We start from the raw sequence: 25867 nt of genomic DNA, 5'->3' as shown, positions 1-25867 counted from the left end.
AATTAGAGGAACCTCTCTTTCAAGCGACAGTCTCACCATGCAGTGAGTCTCAACAATTCAAATAAAAAATCCAGTGAGAACAGTAAAAAGGGTGGCCCCCTTAGCTGCCACTCTTTCTTTGGTGATAAAATTCCTTTAGAAACAGAAGGAAGAGGGAGAACTGGAGATGCGCGGGCCAGCAGCTGCTCAGGTCCCAACATGCCCCTAACAAGATGCTTCCTGATCTCTCCTAGAATGTGAGTGAACAGATAAATCAGGTTAGGATGATCCCCTCAAGCATCGCAACCCTCCCCTGGGGGAGAGCCAGGTGTATCACGATGATGTCAGCTGCTGTCATTTACCAAAGGTCTACCATGTGACAAGCACTGTGCAGCCCCCTTACAGACATGATCTCTAACTGTGACAACAGCCCCCCAAGTAGGTCTCACCATCCCCACTTCACAGCAAAGGGAGCCAGGCTCAGAAGACTGGAGAAAGCCTCATGGCCAGGCTGGTGAGGACTGAAGCCAAAAGTCCAGCTGCCTGGCGCTGGCTATGCTTCTCCAATCAGATTTCCCAGGCCCACCCTAGATCAGTGGATCAGAATCTCTGTGAATAGAGCCCTGGACCACCCCCACTGCAATCCTAACGATGTTCAGGTATAGGCAGCTGGGGGACCCCTTGGTGCAGTTGAGTCTGGAGCTATTCTTGACCTTGTCCAAAGAACAATATGTCAAGAGTCTGAGGGAAGTTTTGTAATGTTTCCCCATGAAAATCTTTGAAAAAAGCCCAAGCTTCCATATTCCTGAAGTTGTACAAAGAAATTGTTTTTTAGTAGTTTTATTTCAAATTGCTCAAAAGGAACCTGGTCTCATGAAGAATTCACCTGGTGTCACACCAGGCATTATATTCAATAAGGAACTGGAATCATTTGGGGTATTTTCTCTATCTCCCCCTTAGAGCAGAGAAGGCAATGGGACCTGACTCCAGTACTCTTGCCTGGAAAATCCCATGGACGGAGGAGCCTGGTAGGCTGCAGTCCATGGGGTTGCTAAGAGTCGGTCACGACTGAGCGACTTCACTTTCACTTTCATGCACTGGAGAAGGAAATGGCAACCCACTCCAGTGTTCTTTACTGGAGAATCCCAGGGACGGGGGAGCCTAGTGGTCTTCCATCTATGGGGTCGCACAGAGTTGGACACGACTGAAGCGACTTAGCAGCAGCAGTAGCAGCAGCCCTCTTAGAGACAGCTCTATTCCTTGAAGGAGAGCAGGCGAAAATGACTAGGTCTTCCATGGAAGAGTGTGGAAGACCAAGGAGATGGCTCTGTTGGTTGAATTTATTTATGCCTGAAAATATCTGTGTTCTAAGCAAGTAACAGAAATGGCTGTCCACAGGATATTTCGTTTGCTATCTAGCAAATCAATATCAGCAAAGGCAGACTGGCAGGGAAGCAGGTTGGCAACCTCAGAATTAGCCAGTGTTATGAGAAAAAGATAATCCAGATCCTTAGTATCTAATGAGTTTAAAGTGGCAAAAATATTCACTATTTTCAAGTAAGTTTTTCTTTTAATTAATTGTGCTTTAATTAATAATTTGCAAGTATAATGTACTGTCAGTTTATTTATAGATTTGTCTCCAGATTAGTAATATATCCTATTTCATAAAATATACAAGTGATTCTGTTAAATGGCTCTTCCCTGTATGAACCTGAGCCTGTGTCTCCCTAAAGAGGCATTAATGCCTGGTAGCATTTACCAGAGGGTACAACAGAGGAGTACTTTGGAGAAATTAGAAACTTCCCTAGGACTTGTTATGAAAGCTCAGTTCCTTTAGAGTAATGGAAATGTCATAAATCACTCAGGTTTAGTTTTGCCCAAGGATGGCGTGAAGACTGGCTGAACCCCTGAGGCCACTGCCAGCTCTTTAGCAATTAGTCTGGCACAGTCTCCAGGCGGATTTAAAGACAACCAACTGCTAGCAAGCATCAGGGTAATTGTGGGATCCGCTTCCTGCCCTGCCAGGCTAGCGCCTACAAGAGCAAACAGGATGGCCAAACTCCAGCCCAGTTCCAGGGTGTTCTGTGCTGACCTGTGCTCCCAGGTCAATGCTCTGACTCCCACAGGAGGTGACAGTGTCAAGGTGGGGAAACTGGCAAGTACTAGTGCTGGGAAGTGGGACTGGACACCCAACCCCACCTCATGTTTGTCTGCACGTCTGGACAGGGCTGCAGTCTGACATGGCCCAGCACGCAGTACCATGTCCAAGAGGAGGTTGGGTGGTTCCCACAGAATGTAGAGCTTTCTATCTCAGATGCTACCCCCTAGGCCTGCTGTTCTGTGTACCAAAGATGCTTCATCCTTAAGCAGAGTTACGGCTAGAGCTAGGATGCTGTCACAGGCTGAAAAACAACCCCTGAAAAGATATCTGTATCCTAATCCTGGAATCTGTAGATGTTTTCTAACACAGCAAGAAAAGGGTAAGGGCGAAAAGGCTGGGAAGCTGTGCTGATGTGATTAAGTTAAGGATCTTTAGATGGCGGGTGGGGGTGGTGGTGATCCTAGACTGTCTGAGAGCAGAGTTGTCAGGCAAACTCAATGCAATCACATGTATCCTCGTAAGAGAAGCTGGCACACCTGCCACAGGGTCCAACAGACACACGTGAGGGCGGCTGCTGCTGCCTCCCAGGGCCAGGGTGCTCTTCACTTCGGGGACCATGCGGTGTCTCTTTCTGATGCAGACCCATGGTTCTCCATGCAACCCCAAGGTCCAGTGGGCCGCTTGCCCCCCATGCCCTCAACCTAATAAATTCAGATCATTTAAAATTGTGGAAGCAATCTAAATCATCACATGTGGATGAGGAGTAACATTTAGAAGAAGAAACGAGATGGTCTTTACCATCTGATTAGTTCTGTTACCCCATTTTATAGATGAGGAAACCGGGACCTAGAGGAGTTAGTCGGCTAGTCATGAACCAAAACCGAAACATCTAAGACACATTCTCTAAAATAATGAAAGCCCTGAAAGCACCCCTTATCTCTAGGCCAGCACTAACTGAAACAGCCTATATATCCATTGCTTCTGGTGTATGGCAAATTACTTTGATGATTAATCATGTTCAGCCTTGTTTATGTTGCTATTGTTTTGAGCTGTCTTTTAAATATTTTATCATTATCTCATCTTTGGTTCATTTATCGACTTATTCCTCCATCCAGATTGTACATTCCTCCACAGCAGCTAGCACAGGCCTTTGCTCCTAGCTAGTGTTCAAGAGCTACTTATTTCTGTCCTGAAGAGCCTACCAGCTATTCTGTAAGCCCCAATGTAATTCCACTTTCTTACAGGTGAGACCGCAAGAGCTGATCAGAACCCATCAGTTCCAGGGACAGCAGCACAGCCAGTCACTGTGACACAGGGACTGGGGACCATTGCCATTGAGGCCACCCACACCACCTTGCCAAAGCCCTCCCCATCTGCAGGCTATGCCACCAGCAGCCTCCAACCACAGCCCGTGGGCCAGAGAAGCAAGGACCTGGGTCAGTAGGTAGACTATATGTTGCCGTGTGCTAGAAAAGTGGAAGACCAGGTTTTTATGGTCAACAGCCTGTCTGAATGCCTGTGTATGGAGTTTTGAGCTGGGTAAGGGAAGAACTCCTGAGACCTGGGCCGGGGGTATGTGTCGTGTCTTCACATATTGAAGGGGTAAATTGAGCTCATGATAATTCAAAACTGAACTGAAAGCTAAGCAAACTATGTAGAAGGACTTAATACAGATTTGAAAATAGGACTGCTGTTAATCATACTTTGGAAGGTAGGATATTATGTGAAACTTTCCCATTACAAAATCTCCATTTCTCCAAAAGCTCAGTTGGAGGGCTAATAGGTTCCTGTGTAAACACTGCTGGGTTTCAAGGGACAAACTGAATTCTCCTGGAAGTCTTCAAATATTAGAAGCAAGCAACAACAAAAAAGAATCCCTTTAGGAAAAATCAGATAGCTCAAGTTTTTATTTCTTTTCTGACTGCTTTTTGTCTTGCCACTTGTATCCATTTCTTAAATCATGTTTCAGGTTTTACCAAAGTCCAGTTTATGGAATTAATCTCGGTATTACATTGAACACAACCTTAGGAGCCCATTGGATAATCCAAACAACAGCTTTACACAGTCTTCTATGTTAGGCACCCTGGGCAGTGAGCATCTATCTCATTTCTAAAGGTCCTCTAGCAAGAGGGTAGGAAATTCCACAGAGTGGGTCTCAGCTACTTCTAAATATCTCCCACCTGGTATCACTTTTTCTTCTAGGAGGAAGTGCCCAGGACTGGGTCTTTTCAGCCTCACCTCCAGCTTCCAAACATCACTTCCACATAGCATGGCCCTTCCCTCTTCCCCGTCAGAGCCCAGCTCTCTAGTCATCTTTCTATTCGACAAGTCCAAACACTTTCAGTGTGCTAGACACTCTTCTAAGTACCTGACAAATATTAGCCTATTAAATCCTCAAAAAACCCTATAAAGCAGATAGAGTGCTTCTAATTTGATTAATTCATTGTATTGAGGAAGAAACTAGCCCCTAGTCACACTGATGGGAAGAAGCAGAGCTGGGGTCCAAGACCAGAAGCCAGCCCTCCCGTGACACTCCCCACTGGCCCCGGCAACAGGAGGCATCTCCACCATGAACAAACACCCAAGGCACTAACAATGTGGCATAGAAGCCGACACCTGACCTGCCTGGACATGGACCGGGTGACAAGATTAGAGGGTCTAGACATGGCCAACTCCTGCTCTGATTAGTAATAAGCAATTACAGAATGCACAGTCCATTCTCTCCCTGTGCCAGGCACCCTGCACACATTATTTTAATCTTCCCAACAGTTCTATAAAATAGGAATTATTATTATTCCATCCGATGCATGGCTCACGGAAGAAGCTACAACATAAAGTCCCCAAATAAAAATACCACAAAAATAATTTCTGAAATATATTAACACACTACCCCATCATCTTGATTTTTTTAAAGACTTGTGAGTAGCTGAGTGAGTTGCTTGCTCCTGGTGTCTCCTTGGAGGATGGCAATTTTTACATAACACATATAATTAAGCCTGGGGCATATTTACTTTGCTACACTGGGAGCTTGGAAATCCTGTTACAAGTTGGGTCTGTGCTTGTGGAAAACCTCAAGCAACTTGAAGCAGTGGCTCCCAGCCTGGCAAAGCTTCCTGATTCCTGGCTTGGGGACACAAGCTTTGGGCAGTGGCCTCGCAGCCCGTCAGTGTTTGCTCTTCATCCCGGTCCAGCACCCATGTCTGTGCTGCCCCACGGACTCCTAGACAAATATCCAGGGCAAGCGCTCTGTGTAGCCTGCGCCCTAATTGCTAAGAGAGGAGCCAAATTGGGGAGGGAGGCAGGAAGAGAGGACTTTTTAAAACGTGAATGGTTTACTCAAAGGATTTTCTGTAGGAATGAAAAAGAGTGAAGATTCATGTTTGAATGCCTATGTCTTTTTTTTTTTTTAATAACAGCCTTCTGGAGATACTTTTTGCCTACCGTACAATTCACTCGTTTAAAATATTCAGTTCAATGATTTTCAGTGTACTCAAAGTAGTGCGACCATCACCACAGTCAGTTCTAAAACATTTTCATCACCTCAAAAAAGAAACCCCACACTCACTGACAGTCACTCACCATGCCCCCTAAAGTCCTCCCCCACTGGCCCTAGATAACCACCAATCTACTCTCATGAATGCCTATCCTAATGCTTGGCTGTAGATATTCTCTGTGATATTTTAGCCCACCTGTAGTAAATAATATTTAATATATAGATAATTTATTTCTTCAAATAGCTGAAAATATTCTATTAAATTATGAGAGCAACTCTCCTGCTGATGGACAAGTAACTCGCTATTGATGCATTTAAGTGAATTTTTTTTTTCCTTTCACGTATGTGACTGTCGTCAAAAGATTCTACAAGTGACTGTAGGTGGGGCACTGAAGCAAAATCTAATTCATGTATTCATTCAAAAGAATTTCTTGAGTGCCCATTGTGTGTCAGGCATCATTCCAGGGTCTTGGGCTATGTCGGTGAATATCTCCTACCAAGATCCCCCAAGACCCCCGCAGCAGGACACCTAAGGAGTGTGAGGCAGAACAGGAGGAGCCTGCTTTTGGGGGTCTCGGAGTCATCTTTGCTCTCTGATGAGCTCAAGAGCTGCCTTTCAGACAGGACACAGGCATGGGAGGGAGTCCAGGAGAGTTCGAAACTTCACAGCAGGAAAAGAAGGGGCTCTCCCGGCTCATGAAGAGAAGCCGATGCAGGTGGCAGGACTCCCAGCAAGATGGGGCTGGACACCAAGGTCACATCTCAGCCACTTAACTGACCCACAATTGTGCAAACCTAACAAGACAGAGAGGAGTACAGAACAAGAGAAGGCTGGGGCTTCTTGGGGGAGCCAAGACCTAGAGTGACAGAGACCATGCCCGGAGCAGAGGCGAGACTGTTCATGCGAGAGGCCGGCGGGGTAGGAATGTCGGCACCCAGTGGAGTCAGGCAATCAGAGTGCTTCTTCCCAGGACCAGAGTGGGCAGCCTGGAGAACCAGGTCCAGCGCTATGTTGAGGAAAGGGCTCTGGAAACAATGGACGATGCCTTAGGTCCAGCTGCAGGGTCCGCTGAACCTACTGCGGCTTGGAAGGTGGAGTGTGGCTAATCTAATTACACATCATGAGATGTGTCCACACTAAAGGGTAAACCCCAGAGGGAGCAGAGCGCCACCTGGTGGAAGGGCTGGTGACACAACTTTCTACTTCAAGCCACCCCCTGACCAAGGTCTGCTAAGACGTGGTGAAGCCTGGGACAGGAAGGAACCAGTATCTATAAAACGTCTGAGCCTTCCACGTGCAATATCCCTTCTCACCAACATGTATCTCATCTCTGAATGTTTATCTTCCTTAAGGTATCAGGAGGAGATTTTTCTTAAAATCCAGTCTTATAAAACAGTAAGGCAAACAATCCAAAAGAAAAATGGATGAAGGTTATGACCAGGCAGGCCATGGAGGAAGAACTACAAATAGCCCATAAATATAACAGATGGTCACCAGGAATCAAATACACTCAAAGTAAACAGGAAGGTGTCAGTTTTCACCAATTCACATTGGAAATTGATAAAATGGTTTGGGCAACAGTGTGGAGAAATGACCCAGCATTTGCACTTACAGGAATATATCCTAAGGTAATTATCAGCCAAAGTTAAAAGAAGCCTGGACATAGATGTTGTTCATGATAGAAAAATAAGTGGAGACAATTTAATTCTCCATTGTCAGAATGGATAAAAAGTCACTATGCAGCTATTAAAATATGCATACTTACTGACAAGAGAAGATTGGTCTGTGACAGGTTGTTAAGTCGAAGAAGCAGGATACAAAACAGGATGGCTACCAATCTCATGTGTTATACTTATGTTTTACACATGAGAATATGTGCATAGAAAAAGGAATAGAACACTGTATACCAAAATTGTAAACCAGCCACTGCTGGATAGAGGGATTGCAGATAATTCTTTACTACCCATAGTGGATATGTTGATAGTGAGCACATGTTCACTTTATAATTAGAAAACAGAGCTATTTTGACTTTGTGTCCAAGTAATTGCAGCAAGAAAGTAGAGACATCACTTTGCCAACAAAAGTCCATATAGCTCAAGCTATGATTTTTCTAGTAGCCATGTATGGATGTTGGACCATAAAGAAGGCTGGGCGGTGAAGAATTGACACCTTTGAACTCTGGTGTTGGAGAAGACTCTTTAGAGTCCCTTGGACAGTAAGGAGATCAAACCAGTCAATCCTAAAGGAAATCAGTCCTGAGTATTCATTGGAAGGACTGATGCTGAAGCTGAAACTCCAATACTTTGGCCACCTGATGCGAAGAACTGACTCATTGGAAAAGACCCTGATGCTGGGAAAGATTGAGGGTAAGAGGAGAAGGGGATGACAGAGGATGAGATGGTTGGATGGCATCACCAACTCAATGGATATGAGTTTGAGCAAAGTCTGGGAGATAGTGAAGGACAGGGAAGACTGGGGTGCTGCAGTCCATGGGGTCACAAAAAGTCAGACAACTTAGCAACTGAACAATAACAACAACAGTTGGAACAAAAACAAAAGGAGTGGAAAGTTATGGTGGATAAATTTGATTCTAAGAAAAACTGATGTTTTCCCATGACCTCTTATCTCTCCCCTTCCATGAAACTTGGTTCTTTCCCTCAGCCAGTTTTTATGTGGTCCCTTTCTCCCCCAAAACAGACTTTGCAGCTCTCTTCACAGAATCTCCCATCTCCCTCTGCCCTTCTAAAAACCTTGCTTCAGAAAAATTGCCCAGTGAATAATGAATGCTGAAATGTATTCAATTCTCCCACAGAGTAATTAAGGATAACCCATTGTGTACCCTTAAAAATGACTGAAAGCTAATGCTATTTGCATCAATACCATGTTAATGCAGTTTAAGCAAACTGCTAAATGCTAAGTGACATTTCTATTGAGGAATTACTGTAACCCCCTCAGGAGAGGCACAGCTGAATTATTACAAGAATAATGAAGTATAAAGAAATATGGCACTTTAGTAAAAGATGCTTTGACAGTTGCGGCGTGCAAGGGATACTGTTACCTGGAATTTTCAGTCAGTGTTTTGACTTAAATCCTTTCTTTCCCCTCATTTCAATGCCTCCTCCAGAGCAGGTTCAGGCCACCCAAGGACAAAGCTTTACGTTGGTTCTGACCTCGATAATATCTTGCTAGGATGGATCATGGAAAGAATGAGAAGAGTTAAATTAAAATTCATGCTCTGGCCAGTCAAATGTTATTACAGATCTCTGGTCCACCACCACCTACAAATCAAAAAATCTTTTCACTCAGTCATGTCCAACTCTTTTCGATCCCGTGGACTGTAGCCCATCAGGCTCTTCTGTCTCTGGAATTCTCCAGGCAAAAATACTGGAGTGGGTTTCCATTTCCTTCTCTCAGGGATCTTCCCAAGCCAGGGATCAAATCCGGGTCTCCTGCATTGCAGGCAGACTCTACCATCTGAGCCACTACCTATATTAACAGCCAAAATAGCCCCCAAGCTAATCCAGGTGAGAACCTGAACTCACCTTTTTAGCTACTGGAGGAAGTTAAGCTTGTTTACATGAAGGTTGTCTTTCCAAATCCTTGTCATTTGACTCAGATTTGAACAGAAATCATTAAACCAGATATGTCAACAAAAGATACTGCTCAAGGGCCCAACTTGTAAGGAAGCCATTAAATAAGCAAAGCGCCACTCCCTTGAGGCAATTTTTTGGAGGTTGTAATAGAAATTCCTAAGGATTCAGTGACTAAGCTCTTATAAACTTGAAAAGGGATACTCTCTGGGGTTTATCCTTGAGGAATTGGGTCAAAGGAGCCTTTATCATTTCCCAGGAAAAGGCAGAGCCAATTTTGCTTAAGTACTTCTGTGACATGGGGAACAGACATCATCCTTTCTCCTCTAGCAATTCTCCTATGAATCCTGACACTCCCTGGCTCCCTTTTTTTCACTTCGGTGCGCATCCCTTCAAGATTTGGCCCAGGAACTGGGGATGCAGACACATGAAACAAGTTCTTTTCTCTGAGAGGCTACTGAGGCCTGCAGAGATGAGAAAGGAGAATCTAGCCCAGTTAGATGCCCTCCACAAACTCTGCCTGGGGCCTGGGCCATGAGCTGACAGACTTAACAGACAGTTTCTTTTACAGCATCGGAACACAAGGAAGGAGAAGAGTCCAGGCCTTTTTCTTGCTAGAGGTACCTGTTCTCCACATGTTAAAAGATTCCTTGAGACTGCAGATTCTGTTTTGCTTTGATGCCAGATGGGAGTAGGGGCTCCAAGGAGTCCCCTGGACAGGACTGAGAGCTTCTATGCCTTCCCAATTGCCTCTTTGCCAACGTACATGCTGATGTTCAGGACAAAAGGCTTAAGAATCAGATCTCTGGGCAGGCCAAGGACTCCAAGGTCACTTTAGAACTTAACAGGCCCAGGGGACTAGTCATTCAGGCAGTCAAGCATGGGGCACAGCTTCCTTTAGTGCTGTTGGCCTTCTCTGCAACCCCCAAAGTAGAGCCAACCACAGAGAGGAAGGCTGACTTTCAAGGAAAATCTGAATGAGGGGCACTTTCATCAGGGGGCAAAATAAGAGAAGAAAACAGATTGCTGATTGCATGTTAATCAGCTGGTCCTGTTTAATCCCACCCCCTGGGGTATCCAAAGGCAGGAGTCTCTGAAGCCAGAAACCTGGCAAGGCTGCCGGCTGCTTACCGCCCTTGCCCTGCTGCACCTACAAACACCATCTCCCGCACAGTGCTGGCCCCCCCAGCTCACCTCCAGGTCACGCCCAGCTTTTAACCTCTAATAACCATCTCTTTGCTCTGTCCGATCTCAGTGTCCCTCAGTGTCAGAGATATGTCTCTACCAGACAAGATGCCCTGGGGCTCCCAGGGGCTTGGGACTGCTGGAGAGGTCCCTCATTTGGGCAGCCTAGGCTCCATCCTGCCATCCCAGGACCTGCCCCTGGTACAAAGTGCAAATGCCCAGACACATCATGAGAATCAGACTTGGCTTGGGGGGGTGATGGTACTTATTTGACCTCTGGCTCCTGTTTCTTCCTGCCCAACAACCCAAGACTGTTGATCACATTTGATCCCATTTGATCCCATTTTATCCCATTAGCATTTGATCCCATTCCCTCTTCATAACCTTTCATAGCCTTACCGCCTGAGTCTCCAGCCCTGAGTCTCCCTTTCTCATTCATTCTCTTTGTGCTCCTAGCAACTAAGACTCCATCTCACTGACCACACTGATGGTTCCAGCTCCTTTCTCCCTCAAATCCTACTCTTTTCTGCTGCTCTTCCCACTCCATTATCACCTCTGCCACTTTGCTCTGAGCACTCAGACCCTTCCATGGGCCAGAGCACCCTGCCTTGGGGCTTCTGCTCGCCCAAGGTACTCAGTTCAGTTCAGTTGCTCAGTTGTGTCTGACTCTGTGCAACCCCATGGACTGCAGCATGCCAGGCCTCCCTGTCCATCACCAACTCCCAGAATTTACTCAAACTCATGTCCATTGAGTCGGTGATGCCATCCAACCATCTCATCCTCTGTCATCCCCTGCTCCTCCTGCCCTCAATCTTTCCCAGCATCAGGGTCTTTTCCAATGAGTCAGCTCTTCGCATCATGTGGCCAAAGTATTGGAGTTTCAGCTTCAACATCAGTCCTTCCAGTGAATATTCAGGGCTGATTTCCTTTATGATGGACTGGTTGGATCTCCTTGCAGTCCAAGGGACTCTCAAGAGTCTTCTCCAACACCACAGTTCAAAGCATCAATTCTTCGGTGCTCAGCTTTCTTTATAGTCCAACTCTCACATCCACACATGACCACTGGAAAAACCATAGCATTGATTAGACGGACCTTTGTCGGTGAAGTAATGTCTCTGCTTTTTAACATGCTGTCTAGGTTGGTCATAGCTTTTCTTCCAAGGAGCAAGCGTCTTTTAATTTCATGGCTGCAGTCACCACCTGCAGTGATTTTAGAGCCCAAAAGGATAAAATCTGTCACTGTTTCCACTGTTTCCCCATCTATTTGCCATGAAGTGATGGGATCAGATGCCATGATCTTAGTTTTCTGAATGTTCAGTTTTAAGCCAACTTTTTCACTCTCCTCTTTCACTTTCATCAAGAGGCTCTGGTGCTCGGGTCTGCACAAATCTCAAAGCCTGGAGCTAGCTCCTGCAGATGGGGGAGCCACTGGCACACGGGATCTTCACCTGGCTCTCAATTCTGATAAAATCATGCATATCAGATAGTCAGCCAGCTTCTCAGCTAGAAAATCATCAGATCATAGAATCAGGAAGAACTGTATAAAGTTCTTCTGGTCTGTATGTTTGTAATGAACAGCACAGCAATGACTCTGTTTTGAAGTGCAAGGTAGCTAGATCAGGGACTGTAACTCGCTCCAGTTTTCTCATCCTACCCATTTTCAGTCTTTTATGTGTTGGTATTTCAGATTAGTTCAGAAGTCTTATTTTCAACCTTCTATGTACTTTAGTGACTTCTGTCCTGTAATCACAGCCCATTAAAATATTTACTTAATGCCACAATGAAAAAATAAAGCAAAGTGGATCTGATCTGATTTCCCACCAAACAAATGAATCCCTTGTGATGTGGCAGACAGAGGCCTTGCCCTGTGTTTTTTTGTTGTTTAGTCACTCAGTCGTGTCTGACTCTTTTCGACCCCGTGGACTATAGCCCGCCAGTCTTGTCTGTCCGTGGGATTTCCCAGGCAAGAATACAGGAGTGAGTTCCCATTTCCTTCTCCAGGGGATCTTCCCAATCCAAGAATCAAACACACGTCTCCCACACTGGCAGGCAAATTCTTTACCACTGGGCCACCTGGGAAGCCTTTGCCCTGTGTAGGATAACTGCATGTGAGGGGCCCAGAGCTTCCCAGGCCCATTGTTGGATGTACTATCTGGAACTTAAGCCTGGTTGCTCCTAACGTGTCTAAACTACTACTTCTCATAATGTGGTCCAAGAACTTTGCTTTCAGGGCTTCTATGAGGCCCTCCCTTCTCTCCCTCTATAACTGAGGCCAGATTTTCTTCAAACTCTTCAACAAAAATGACATATCACCACAGATGGACTGAAGGAACTGACATCAGATTTGAGCTGTCTTCTATTATATCAGACACTGGAGAAACCTGCCACTCTTACTGAATTCTTTTGTTTTAGGAAGCAGTTATTTCCATTATAAAACGTTAAAATAGAATAAATAGGTTTATTGTTATTTTTAAGTGAATGAATACTGAAATAAGTGGATAGTTAGTCTGTTTTAAATGAGAGGATACACAGTTTTAATTTCTAATATGAGAAAAAGCAATAATAGATGTAACCAACACAAAGGCTCTATGGGGATCTTCGGTATTTGTTAAGAGAATAAATTTGAGAGTCTTTTAATCATATAAAAGTAGCCTTCATGTCCTCCTTTGCATCTCGTCTTTTCTGGGACAAATTTCTCTCAAACTTTCAACAGTTCCTTACGTGACTCGGCAGCACACGCTCCAGCTAGCCCTCAGTCTGATGGTGGTGACTCAGAGCAGGCACTCAGAGCAGGACACGCTGCCTCGAGGGCTGTGCCAGGGAACTGCCTCTCTCGCCCTAAATGCTCTGGTTCCTTGAAAACATCCCAAGTTCCATGTGGGGGAGGCTTTGTCTCCTCATCAGCTCATCTCCTACTGAACTGGCAATTACTCAGGTTCCCAGGGCTTTTTCTCACGTATTTCTAGAGAAGCAGGTCACCCCAACGCTGTCCTGGTGCAGCTGAGTTTTTGCACCCCACTTGGAATATCACACTTAACTCTATTAAACCCTCCCTTAGTTTAGTGGGCTGCAGTCTTCCTGAATCTTAATTCTGTCACTGAATGTATTAACTAGCCTTCCATCATCATCAACTAGCCTTCCTTCTCTGCCATCCACCAAATTGATTAATACGCCACCCGTCTCCTCTCCCGTCACTGATAAAATTATATCATGGGATGGAATCTCCTGAGCCCCACTAAATACCCAATCCGTGTTGAAGGCAATGCATTAACAGACACAGGCAGCTATGTACAGACCTAATAGTATGGCCATTGGCCTTAATATTTCATCCTCTCCTGCACAGGACCCCGAACTTAGGACCCTGAGTGAGTCCTGCTTCCTCCTCCCACTATGCCTTCTACCCACAGATGTAACTTGACATGTCCCCAGTTTAAGCCACCACCTCCATGGCAGGGGAACTGTTAATTTTTTTAAAAAATGTACTGAGACACTGTGTGCTATGTGTTAGAACTAAAAGATGACTCAAATGTTTTCAGATTCTAATATTCTGGGGCTGGAACTCCTGCTTTGGCAGGTCCCATACTCCCCACCTCCAGACTCATCAGCGATGCCACCGCCTCCCCCCGTCCCCACAGGCATACCCTTACCCCCCCGACCAAGATCCTCTAAGTCCACCCTGGCTAGCCTGACTGCTCCTGCTGTGTCCCCAGGAGAGGGAGGGGTGGAGCACTCAGGAAGATTGAGGCTAGAACTCAGGGACTTTTCCTTGGAACCATCCGAGGTAGCTTCACGGTATCCTGAGCTCTGTTTGATCAGATAAGCTTCGCTGGCCTGGAAATCTAACCGCAGATTTGATGTCATTTGTTTCCATGAGAAGAGGTTGCCAGCTCCCAAACAAATGTCCCATGCAGAGCTTTGGAGGGGAACCCATCTGTAAACCCAGGGCTGCGGATGTTTTGCTGGCCTGATGCCGATGTCCAGGACCTCTGACTGTCCCCAGCCTGCTCCAATCACCCTCAAATGTGGAGCTGCTGGCACGAGGCCAGGCCCTGGAAGGGAGGTGTGCAGAGTCCCCTGGCTCCAGAGGCTGCTGCCCCTCAGACTGACGCCTCCTGCTAAAAACTGCAGTGAAAGTCCCTGGAGAGAAGCTGGGGGCTGAGAGGCCACCTGTGGGTCTGTCCCATAAAACTGGAGAGCCCTAAGGGCCATTGTCATGACTCCCATTGGATCCCAGGCTGGTAAACTCCAGATGTTCAGGGAACAGTAGGAGCTGTAACCAGTGCAAAGGTCGCCATGGATTTTAAACCAGGGATGTTCTGGGCCCTCATTCTTCATGTGACATTCCAGGCCTGGCTTCTCTGTGGTGCACCCCCCCACCCCCAGAACCCTGAGATTCGGAAGCAACAATGATGCCTCCCGTCATAAACTGGTAGTGAATATCACAGGTAGAGCCTACCTGCCTGGGTTTAACATTCTGCTCTGCCACTCCTCGTGTGTCAGTTTTCTCATCTGTAAAGTGGGGTCATGGCTGTCCCTGACCCACAGGGTTATTCTGATGTAATGTTCACATGGGGCTTGGTCAGTGTGCGTTCAAGACCAACACCTCCCATAGACACTGACTGTATCTATAAGATGACGGAGCCAGGACTGTCACAAAAATAATTAGCTGTTTCTTTACAAGTGCCTTTTACCCTTTTCATAGCGATTTTATATACATTTGCCTTCATATGAAGGCTTCCCAGGTGGGTCAGTGGCGGAGAATCCAACTGTCAAGCAGAAGACACGGGTTCAATCTCTGGGTCAAGAAGATCCCCTGGAGGAGGAAATGGCAACCCATTTCAGTATTCTTGCCTGGGAAATGTCATGAACAGAGGAGCCTGGCAGGCTACAGTCCATGGGGTCGCAAACTGAGGACACGACCTAGCAACTAAACAACAATATTCATGTGAGGCAGGGCAGAACAAGTCCTTGTGCCCTCAGTTTTACACAGGTGAAAACTGAATGTCATAGAAGGTAGCCAAGCCCCTCAGGCCCCCAGCTGGTCTTTGGTAGACTCGGGATAGTCTTCTGTTTGCCCCACACCATGCCCTTGACCTCGACACCAGAACACAAACGTTCTCACAAATCTACTTCTCATCACCACCAAGCTCAAAGCACCAAGTCTGAGCTGTCCAAATATTTTTTCAGCCTTCAGCTTTTGGGTGAAAGTGATTTGGTTCAAACTTTTCCCAAACAAATTAAAGTGACACAGATAGAGGACAGGCCTCCAGGACAGCGTAAGAGACTTGGAAATCCTTCACGTCAGGTGAGAGAGGCGAGTGAAAAAGCTGACTTAAAACTCAACATTCAAAAATCTAAGATCATAGCATCTGGTCCCATCGCTTCATACTTCATGTCAGAAAGGTGTTCATCTCCTACTAAAGTAATAGAGCACCCAACATTCTAATCTTTCCTCACACCCAATGGTGCTGAAAGCCTTAGACAAAAACTGAGGTGTCAACAGCACATTTTTTCTTTTTTTCTTTTGTTTAAGGAAAAGGGCAAAGTGCATAGTTTTGCCGGTAGGTGGCGATAGAGTAATGAGGCTAAAGAAGCTGAATACTTAAACATATAGATCATAAATATTTTGAACTTGGAGATCATCCCACCCAAACTGCTAATATCACTCAAAAAGAAATTGCAGTTCATGGAGGGTATGTGACTTGCTCAAGGTCCTACACCTGATTAATGACTGAGTCAAATTAAACTCACTTTTCACCATGAACCCAGAATCTACAAGAGCACCGATTTCCCTTTCACAATAGCCTGGCATCACTGAATCATGTAAAGGAGAATATCACTTCATCTGAGTGTGCTAACTGAAGTGTGCTGGAAAGCTGATGGCCTTTAAGAAATGAAACAGTTGGTTATGCTCTCAGCCTTATGAGCTGAAGGTGGGGGGAGGGGGTGGGAAGGAGGAGAAAAATGGCCATGTGGGTGTCCTTACGAGGCTTCCTAACATGTTTTGCTGCCCCTAAGTCCCTTCCAGACATATTCCCCCAAAAAGACCAGGGACTATTGGATAAGAATGTTCACTTCCTGACCACCCCTGCCAATGCTTCAGCACTGGTGTGCGGTGAAGCATGTGCTACTTTGATCCATTCTGCTTCGGGGACGAGGGGAGCAGCAGAGCCTCAGGAAATGAGGGGACTGTCTAATCCCTGAAGGGGCCAGATTTGTTCTGTGTGGTTCCAAGGAAAGAAACACAAATAGATGGATAAAGCAAATGTACTTGGAATGATAATGGGCATATTTTGGGTGCATATCAAGTGTGATGGGGCTTCCCTGGTGGCTCAGCAGTAAAGAAACTGCCTGCAATGCAGGAGATGCAAGTTCGATCCCTGGGTCAGGAAGATCCCCTGCAGGAGGAAATGGCAACCCACTCCAGTATTCTTGCCTGGAAAATTCCATGGACAGAGGATCCTGGCAGTCTATAGTCCATAGGGTCACAAAGAATTGGACACAACTGAGTGCACACACGTGATTAAGTGTAATGAAGGACAGATGGCTAGATGGTGGATAAAGGTTTCAGATTGGCATAAAGAAAAGTTTTCTCAAAGTCTCAATAGTCCAAGAAGAAATGCTCTATTTTTGTTGTTGCTAAAGTAATGAGTTCCCTGTCTCTGGAGGTATTCAAGCACTCACCAGCTACTCACTTGGTAGAGATGTTATTAAAGCAGGTTAGTGAGTTGCATTGGAACAATGGACTGGTTCAAAATTGGGAAAGGAGTACATCAAAGCTGTATATTGTCACCCTGCTTATTTAACTTATATGCAGAGTACATCATGAGAAATGCCAGGCTGATGAAGCACAAGCTGGAATCAAGATTGCCAGGAGAAATATCAACAACCTCAGATATGCAGATGACACCATCTTTATGGAGGAAAGCAAAGAGGAAATAAAGAGCCTGTTAATGTAGGTGAAAGAGAGTGAAAAAGCTGGCATAAAATTCAATATTCAGAAAACAGATTACGGCATCCAGTCCCATCACTTCATGGCAAATAGATGGGGAAACAATGGACACAGTAAGAGACTTTATTTTCTTGGGCTCCAAAATCATTGCAGATGGTGACTGCAGCCATGAAATTAAAAGATGCTTGCTCCTTGGATGAAAAGCTATAACTAAACCTAGACAGCATATTAAGCAGCAGAGACTGACTTTGCCAACAAAAGTCCATATAGTCAAAGCTGTGGTTTTTCCAGTAGTCATGTATGGATGTGAGAGTTGGACCATAAAGAAGGCTGAGAGCCGAAGAATTGATGCTTTTGAACTGTGGTGTTGGAGAAGACTCTTGAGAGTCCCTTGGACTGCAAGGAAATCAAACCAGTCAATCCTAAAGAAAATCAGTCGTGAATATTCATTGGAGGGGCTGATGCTGAAGCTCCAATACTTTGGTCACCTGATGCGAAGAGCCGACCTATTGGAAAAAGACCCTGATGCTGGAAAAGATCGACGGCAGGAGGAGAAGGGGACGACAAAGGATGAGATGGTTGGATGGCTTCATTGGCTCAATGGACATGAGTTTGAGCAAGCTCCAGGAGATGGTGAAGGACAGGGAAGCCTGGTGTGCTGCAGTCCAGGGAGTCACAAAGAGTCAGACACGACTGAGAGACTGAACAGCAACAACAATGGGGGTTTCTTCGAATTGCATGAGCTTTTAGTTCCCCTTGAATTTCAGGACTGCTATTATTCCATGGTTACTGGTGCATAGTGAAAGGAAGAAAAGAGTAAAGATGTTTTTGTCTCTGACTTTAAGAACTTTAAATAAGAAAATCACACAGATTTCAGGTTGCTTCATCCCAAAGTCTGGTCTTGGGTTTCTTCCCTGAGCTTTCTGCCATTATTAGAAAATGTTATCATCCTGGCAGTTCACTTGAGGGTTTCTGCTGGTTTCATCTAACTAATGAGTTTGTTTTTTTTCTTTAATTCTGAAAATCAGGGGAACCTGCCTTGTGGAAACCTGAATCGGTCCTTCTCGATGCAGGTACTTATACAGACCATCCTTCTGGCCATGACTAGATTGAGATTCTTAGGATTACAGCAGATGGCACAGAGGTCAAGCTCTGCTTGAATATCCTCTGGTGTCACCTCCAACGATAGGTGTCTGGTGGCCAGGCAAAGGGCCCACTGAAACCCCCACGGGGAGGACTGGGTCAGGGACAAGACGGGATTCACCAAGAGGGAAGGAAATGTGAAGACAGAAGACAGTGAGTTCCCAGCCCCCAAAATGGGTTAGACCCTCACTCTGTCTGGGCACACACCTTAACTTTCTTCTATTTCTTCTTCCTTCTTTGCCAATGGGATTCAGGTTTTTTCTTCACATGAATGAGTGTTGTTCCCTATTTACTAAATTAAGTGTTTAAAACTCCAACAGCAAACACAGTCTTCACACTCTTGGTACAAGGGCAGATTTTGCTGGTTTGCGGGCAGGGGGACATGGAGGAGAGGACTCGGGCCTCTGGACGTGTATTTCTTCCCCTCCCAGGGCTCCTGGCTGAGAAATGCCATTAGTGAATTTTTTAAATGATTTGAGGAAGTGGGATGAGCAAGCTGACCTTTAATGGGAAGATGAAATCATGTGCTTTGCAAATTGGAAAAACTAACAAAGCCAGAAGAAAGCTCACCCCAGCCAAGAGTGGAGTCCTGAGCACCTTCCTCCACGGAGGTGGGGGACTCTTGGCGGGCGTTCCCCAGCATCCCAGAAACAGGAGACTCACTTCCGGTGCTGCAATTACACTCTGCCGAGAAACTCAATGGCCTTTCTAAGCCTTAAAAGACCATTGTCTTTATTTCCTTATATGAAATACTTGTGAATGTGGCTCCCAGGTTTTCTAAAGAAAACCCTGAAGCTGAAATTCAGTTCACATACACATACTCACTCTCAAAGCATTAAATCCTTTTGTATCTGCGTCTAGTCTCAGACTGCAGGAGAGGACAGGCTGCAGTGTAGACCCTCTTGTTTGTTTGAGCTGCTAGTATCTCATCTCTTCTCCTCTGGTCTACACCCAACCCCGGCCTCAGTCTCACTCATCTTTGTTCATCAACTCAGTCACTGAATATTGACTGAGGACCACAGGGAAGGTTTATGCGATGGGTGAGACTCATCCTTGACCTCAAGATTTTCAGAATTGTATGGAGGGATAATTTACACTGGCAAAGTGCTTAATGCTTTCAGATAAGGAGGCTAAGGCTCAGACAGATTAAGCAAAGGGGCTGTAGGGGGCTGAGCTCACCTGACTTCAAATGCCTGTAAGCACCCAGAGGAGTGCTGTGTCTCTATCGCACTGTCCGTAAATATTCATTCATTCTTATCTCCTCAGATGGGGGTGGTATGGAGAAGAGCACAGTTAGCAGTAAGCCCAGACCCTGGAGCTGAGTGTGAATATCCATTTTGTCCCCGTCCCTGGGGTGAGGCCAGATGCTTCCTGTTCTTCTAAGTCACCAAAAGTTTTACTGCTCTTTCCAGGATTTGTTCCAAAAGAAGAATTAAGCACACAGTCTTTGGAGCCAGCATCCCAGGGAGATCCAAGTAAGTTAATTGACAACTAAAAACCCCTAGTGGCATTGACATCTAATCTGCTCTCTCTCCCCTCTGCCCACTCACTCCCACCCACACCCGCCTCTCTCCTACCCTGGATCTATTTATCTCTCTTCTGTCACTTTGTTCTAAAGGAAAAGGGAAGCTCCTGAAGGATTTAAACTATCTGTGTGCAAGAGGGGGAGAGGCTCAGATGTTTAAAATGTCACTATGGCAACAGGGTGGGTGGAGTGGGGAGACAAGAGGGGATGAAAGGAGGAGACTGGCTTGCCAGTGAGGATGGAGGTCTGCGGAGATGATGGTACACAGAGCTCAGGGTGGGAAGCATAAATGCAGAGAAACGGGCAAATCCAAGAGATAGAAAAAGAAGAAGCTAGAGGGGTGGAGGTGAAGACAGGGAGCAATTAAAGATGATTTGAACAACTGGAGCTGCCATGAGGACCACTGGAGTTGGAACAGGTTGGGGCAGGAAAGCGTTTATATCTATCATCTTCTGTAAGACATTCAGTCTAGCAGAGAGTTGGCCACCCTGACATTCAGAAACAACAGTCTAGCTGGAAATTTAGAACTGGAAGATGATGAGGGCAAAACTAAGGTTTTGAGAACCGAAAGTGTGACCCAGGGAGACAGGTTACAGTAAGAAGAAACAGGGACCTTAAACCTGAAGATCTTTGATACTGACTGGGTGGAAGAGAAGCCACCCAAGGATACAAGAAAGAGAGCAAAGAAAAAGAGGGAAACCAGGAGGGAGCTGTGTGTTGCAAGCATCTGCAAATTCCCCCAGAAAGCCATGACAAGTCAGCCACCAATGGGTTGCAAGTCTCAACTCACCTATATATGAGAATCACCTACAGACATCTTAAAAAATGAAAGATGCCAATTCTTGCCTCATACCTACTGAACCTGAGTCTCCCTTGATTTTGCCACTCAAAGTGTGGTCTGAGGACCAGTAGCATCACGCATCACCTAGGAGCTTGTTAGAGATGCAAACTCTCAGGGTCCACCCCAGACCTACTGAATGAAGCAATTCCTTTGCACATTAACCCTTGAGAAGCACTGCCTAGAGTGATTCCCAGGCATCTTTATTTGTTGAAGCTGCGTAAGGAACTCAGATATTTATCCAGGGTTAAAAAACACTGGCCTAATATATTGGTCAACACAAAGCATCCATCTATAAAATTGTACCATGTTGAAGAATACCAGAGCAATTAAGGAAACTGGTAGATTGATTCCTGCAAACACTTTGTCTTACCTTTCCTTCCTCCTCTGCCATCCTCAGTGAGCATAATAAATTGCTCATGCTGAACACTTCATAACCCAGTTCTGTCCCTTTGTACTGACACTGTCGTCTTCACATCAGCATGTTTTCATCTTAATGTGAGAAAGCCACTAGGGTCTCAGTGAGCACATGCCCTGAGTGTGAGCCATTGTCATTCAAACATTCTTAGATACAAATCAAAACTACAATGAGGTATCATCTTACACTCATCAGAATGGCCATCATCAAAAAATCTACAAGCAATAAATGCTGGAGAGGGTGTAGAAAAAAGGGAACCCTCCTGCACTGGTGGGAATGTAAATTGATACAGTCACTATGGAAAACAGTAGGAGGTGCCTTGAAAAACTAAACATAGGACTACCATATGACCAAGCAATCCTACTCCTGGGCATACATCCAGAGAAAACCATAATTGAAACAGATACATGCACCCCAGTGTCCATTGCAGTGCTATTAACAATAGCCAGGACACGGAAACAACCTAAATCTCCATCAACAAAGGAATGGATAAAGAAGATATAGTACATATATGCAATGGAACATTACTCAGCCATTAAAAAGAATGAAACTGTGCCATTTGCAGAGACGTGGATGGACACAGAGACAGTCATACAGAGTGAAGTCAGAAAAACAAATATCGTATATTAATGCCTATATATGGAATCTAGAAAAATGGTATAGATCATCTTATTTGCAAAGCAGAAATAGACACAGACATAGAGAAAAAACATGGGGATATCAAGGAGGAAAGTTGGGGGTGGGATGAATTGGAAGTTTGGAATTGACATATACAGATTATTGATACTATGTATTAAATTGATAACTAATGAGAACATGCTGTATAGTGCAGGGAATGCACTGCTTTGTGGTGACCTAAATGGGAAGGAAATCCCAAAAAAGGGGATATATGCAAATATATTGCTGATTCACTTTGCTGTACAGCAGAAACTAACACAACATTGTAAAGCAACTGTACTCCAATAAAAGTGAATTTTTAAAAATTCTTGGAAAAGAGGAGCAAGTTAACCCCAGTTTCAGCCATTAGGCTGAGTGAAGAGAATGAAGTAAATAGATAAACACTTTGCTTCTTAAAACCTATGAAATCAATGTATCAATCCTGAACATAGCTCAAGCTGTAAGAAATAAGGAGAAAAAATGATCTAGGCAGAACCAAAATAGATGCTACAAAATCCAGGTACTCTTGTTTGGCCCTTACTCTAATTATTTTTTTATCTAAAAAAAAAAAGGATTTTCGTTTAAAAAGGCGTATTGAACTATGCTGCTGACATCTGAAAGAAAACCTTCTCTCCAGGAGTGCTTCTCAAACTTTAATGTGCACACCAATCACCTGGGGATCTTGCTAAACTGGGATCTGATTCTATATGTCCAGGTGGAGCCTGGGCATCCACATTTCCAGCAAACTGTTGGGGCTGGTGGGCGGCAAGCCCTAAAGAGCAACACTGCCACCTGCTGGCGGCAATTCACATCACAAGCCTGGACCTAGGAAAGTGGGAATAGCCCTGTTTGGGAAACATGCCAAGCAATAGAGTAGTTCTGCTGTTCTTTTGCAGACAGTTCAGTTCAGTCGCTAAGTCATGTCCTACTCGTTGCGACCCCATGGACTGCAACACACCAGGCTTCCCTGTCCATCACCAACTCGCGGAGTTTACCCAAACTACTGTCCATCGAGTCAGTGATGCCATCCAACCATCTCATCCTCTGGCGTCCCCTTCTCCTCACACCTTCAATCTTTCCCAGCATAAGGGTCTTTTCCAATGAGTTAGTTCTTCACTTCAGGCAGCCAAAGTATTAGAGCTTCAGCTTCAGCATCAGTCCTTCCAATGAATATTCAGGACTGATCTCCTTTAGGATGGACTGCTTTGATCTCCTTGCAGTCCAAGGGACTCTCAAGAGTCTTCTCTAACACCACAGTTCAAAAGCATCAATTCTTTGGAACTCAGCTTTCTTTGTAGTCCAACTCTCACGTTCATACATGACTACTGGAAAAACCATAGCTTTGACTAGACAGACCTTTGTCAGCAAAGTAATGTCTCTGCTTTTTAATATGCTGTCTAGGTTGGCCATAACTTTTCTTCCAAGGAGCAAGCATCTTTTAATTTCATGGCTGCAGTCACCATCTTCAGTGATTTTGGAGCCCCCCAAAATAAAGTCTGTCACTGTGTCCATTGTTTCCCCATCTATTTGCCATGAAGTGATGGGACCAGATGCTATGATCTTAGTTTTCTGAACGTTGAGTTTAAGCCTGTTTTTTCACTCTCCTCTTTCACTTGCATCAAGAGGCTCTTTAGTTTTTCTTCACTTTCTGCCATAAGGGTGGTGTCATCTGCATATCTGAGGTTGTTGATATTTCTCCTGGCAATCTTGATTCCAGCTTGTGCTTCATCCAGCCCAGCATTTTGCATGATGTACTCTGCATATAAGCTAAATAAGCAGGGTGACAATATACAGCTTTGACGTACTCCTTTCCCAATTTGGAACCAGTCTGTTGTTCCATGTCCAGTTCTTACTGTTACTTCTTGACCTGCATACAGATTTCTCAGGAGGCAACTCAGGTGGTCTGGTATTCCCATCTCTTTAAGAATTTTCCATAGTTTGTTGTGACCCACACAGTCAAAGGCTTTGGCATAGTCGATAAAGCAGAAGTAGATGTTTTTCTGGAACTCTCTTCCTTTTTCAATGATCCAACAGATGTTGGCAATTTGATCTCTGGTTCCTCTGCTTTTTCTAAATCCAGCTTGAACATCTGAAAGTTCTTGGTTCACATACTGTTGAAGCCTTGCTTGGAGGATTCTGAGCATTACTTTGCTAGCATGTGAGATGAGTGCAATTGCGCAGTAGTTTGAACGTTCTTTGGCATTGCCTTTCTTTGGGCTTGGAATGAAAACTGACATTTTCCAGTCCTGTGGCCACTGCTGAGTTTTCCAAATTTGCTGGTATATTGAGTGTAGCACTTTCACAGCATCATCCTTTAGGATTTGAAATAGCTCAACTGGAATTCCATCACGTCCACTCATTCCAGAATGTCTGCCTCTAGGTAGTGATCATACCATCATGGTTATCTGGGTCATGAAGATATTTTTTGTATAGTTCTTCTGTGTATTGTTGCCACCTCTTCTTAATATCGTCTGCTTCTGCTGTAAGTCATATGTTATAAGTCATATGGTCATAGCAAACACTCTCTTCCAACAACACAAGAGAAGACTCTACACATGGACATCACCAGATGGTCAATACTGAAATCAGGTTGATTATATTCTTTGAAGCCAAAGATGGAGAAGCTCTATACAGTCAGCAAAACGAGACCAGGAGCTGACTATGGCTCAGATCATAAACTCCTTATTGCCAAATTCAGACTTAAAGAAAATAGGGAAAACCACTAAACCATTCAGGTATGACCTAAATCAAATACCTTACAATTATACAGTGGAAGTGACAAACAGATTCAAGGGATTAGATCTAATAGACAGAGTGCCTGAAGAACTATGGATGGACGTTCATGACATTGTACAGGAGGCAGTGATCACGACCATCCCCAAGAAAAAGAAAGGCAAAATGGTTTCTGAGGAGGCCTTACAAATAGCTGAGAAAAGAAGAGAAGTGAAAGGCAAAGGAGAAAAGGAAACCTATACCCATTTGAACGCAGAGTACCAAAGAATAGCAAGGAGAGATAAGAAAGCCTTCCTCGGTGATCAGTGCAAAGAAATAGAGGAAAACAACAGAATGGGAAAGACTAGAGATCTCTTCAAGAAAATTAGAGATACCAAGGGAACATTCTTTACTTTAGTGGCATCTTTAAATGTCACTTCTTGATTTCATTTGCTTCTTCCAATCTTCATCTCAAAGATCATGCTTGGGCATAGGCAGTTTGGAGGCAGCAAAGGACAGGGGTAGCCAGCTGAATGAGAAGAGTTGGCAGGCCTCAAACGTCCAGGCAGACAGGGTCTAAAAGCTTACAAGGTCTCCAGTGAGCCCGGGCACTGATTCCAGATGGAGTGAAGTGAGCCAGGCCCAGAGAGGTCCCTGTCATCACCTACCTCTCCTCTGGTTTTGATTGCCACGCACCACAGCAAGAAAACAAGGCATTTTCTCAGAACCTTTTCCCCTTCATGTCCAATTCTGTAGTATTTACTAAGATACCCTTTACTAAGTATTCCTCAACAATTCTGTTTAAAACTGTATCAGCTCATGTCTGTTTCTTGCTTTCATTAATATATATATGTGCTATGTGCTCAGCCGCTCAGTCGTGTCCAACTCTTTTGAAATCCCATGAACTGTAGCCCACCAGGCTCCCACCTCTGTCCATGGGATTCTCCAGGCAGGAATACTAGAGGGGGTAGCTATTTCCTTCTCCAAGGAATCTTCCTGACCCAGGGATCCAACCTGGGTCTCCTACATTTCAGGCAGATTTTTTACAGTCTGAGCCCACACGTTTTCATATATATATATATTAGGGCTTGCAGGTGGCGCTAGTGGTAGGAAGTGACAACCCACTCCAGTGTTCTTGCCTGGAAAATCCCATGGACAGAGGAGCCTGGCGGGCTCCAAAGGGGTCACAAAGTGATCACTATAACTTAGCAACTGAACACAACAGCTGACATGGTCTGAGCTAGGAAACCATTCTGAGGGCCTTAGACTTGAC

The 25867-nt window shown here is 45.0% G+C and overlaps 1 protein-coding gene and 1 long non-coding RNA gene across 4 annotated transcripts in view; one reads left to right on the top strand and one right to left on the bottom strand.

Annotated features, from left to right (window-relative positions):
- Positions 1–25867, top strand: part of VIT (vitrin) — a 127022-nt gene that overhangs the window by 69467 nt on the left and 31688 nt on the right. For all 3 annotated transcript variants that reach the window (XR_014083673.1, XM_081596241.1, XM_081596242.1), the window contains 3 exons: positions 3325–3516; positions 18330–18374; positions 19857–19919. Coding sequence is in view for 2 of the 3 variants with exons in the window: in XM_081596241.1 (XP_081452367.1) it covers positions 3325–3516; positions 18330–18374; positions 19857–19919 (300 nt within the window). In the remaining variant the exon portion in view is untranslated. The remainder of the gene's footprint in view (positions 1–3324; positions 3517–18329; positions 18375–19856; positions 19920–25867) is intronic.
- On the bottom strand, positions 15019–24710 carry LOC145547232 (uncharacterized). The gene is made up of 2 exons (XR_014083674.1): positions 21181–24710; positions 15019–15162 (listed from the first exon to the last, which is right to left on the bottom strand). It is a non-coding gene; the product is annotated as an uncharacterized LOC145547232 (long non-coding RNA).

Source organism: Giraffa tippelskirchi, chromosome 4, assembly GCF_054371585.1.
Source record: "Giraffa tippelskirchi isolate mGirTip1 chromosome 4, T2T-mGirTip1v1.2.pri, whole genome shotgun sequence".
Lineage (NCBI taxonomy): Eukaryota > Metazoa > Chordata > Mammalia > Artiodactyla > Giraffidae > Giraffa > Giraffa tippelskirchi.
This window is presented reverse-complemented; position numbering and strand designations above follow the sequence as displayed.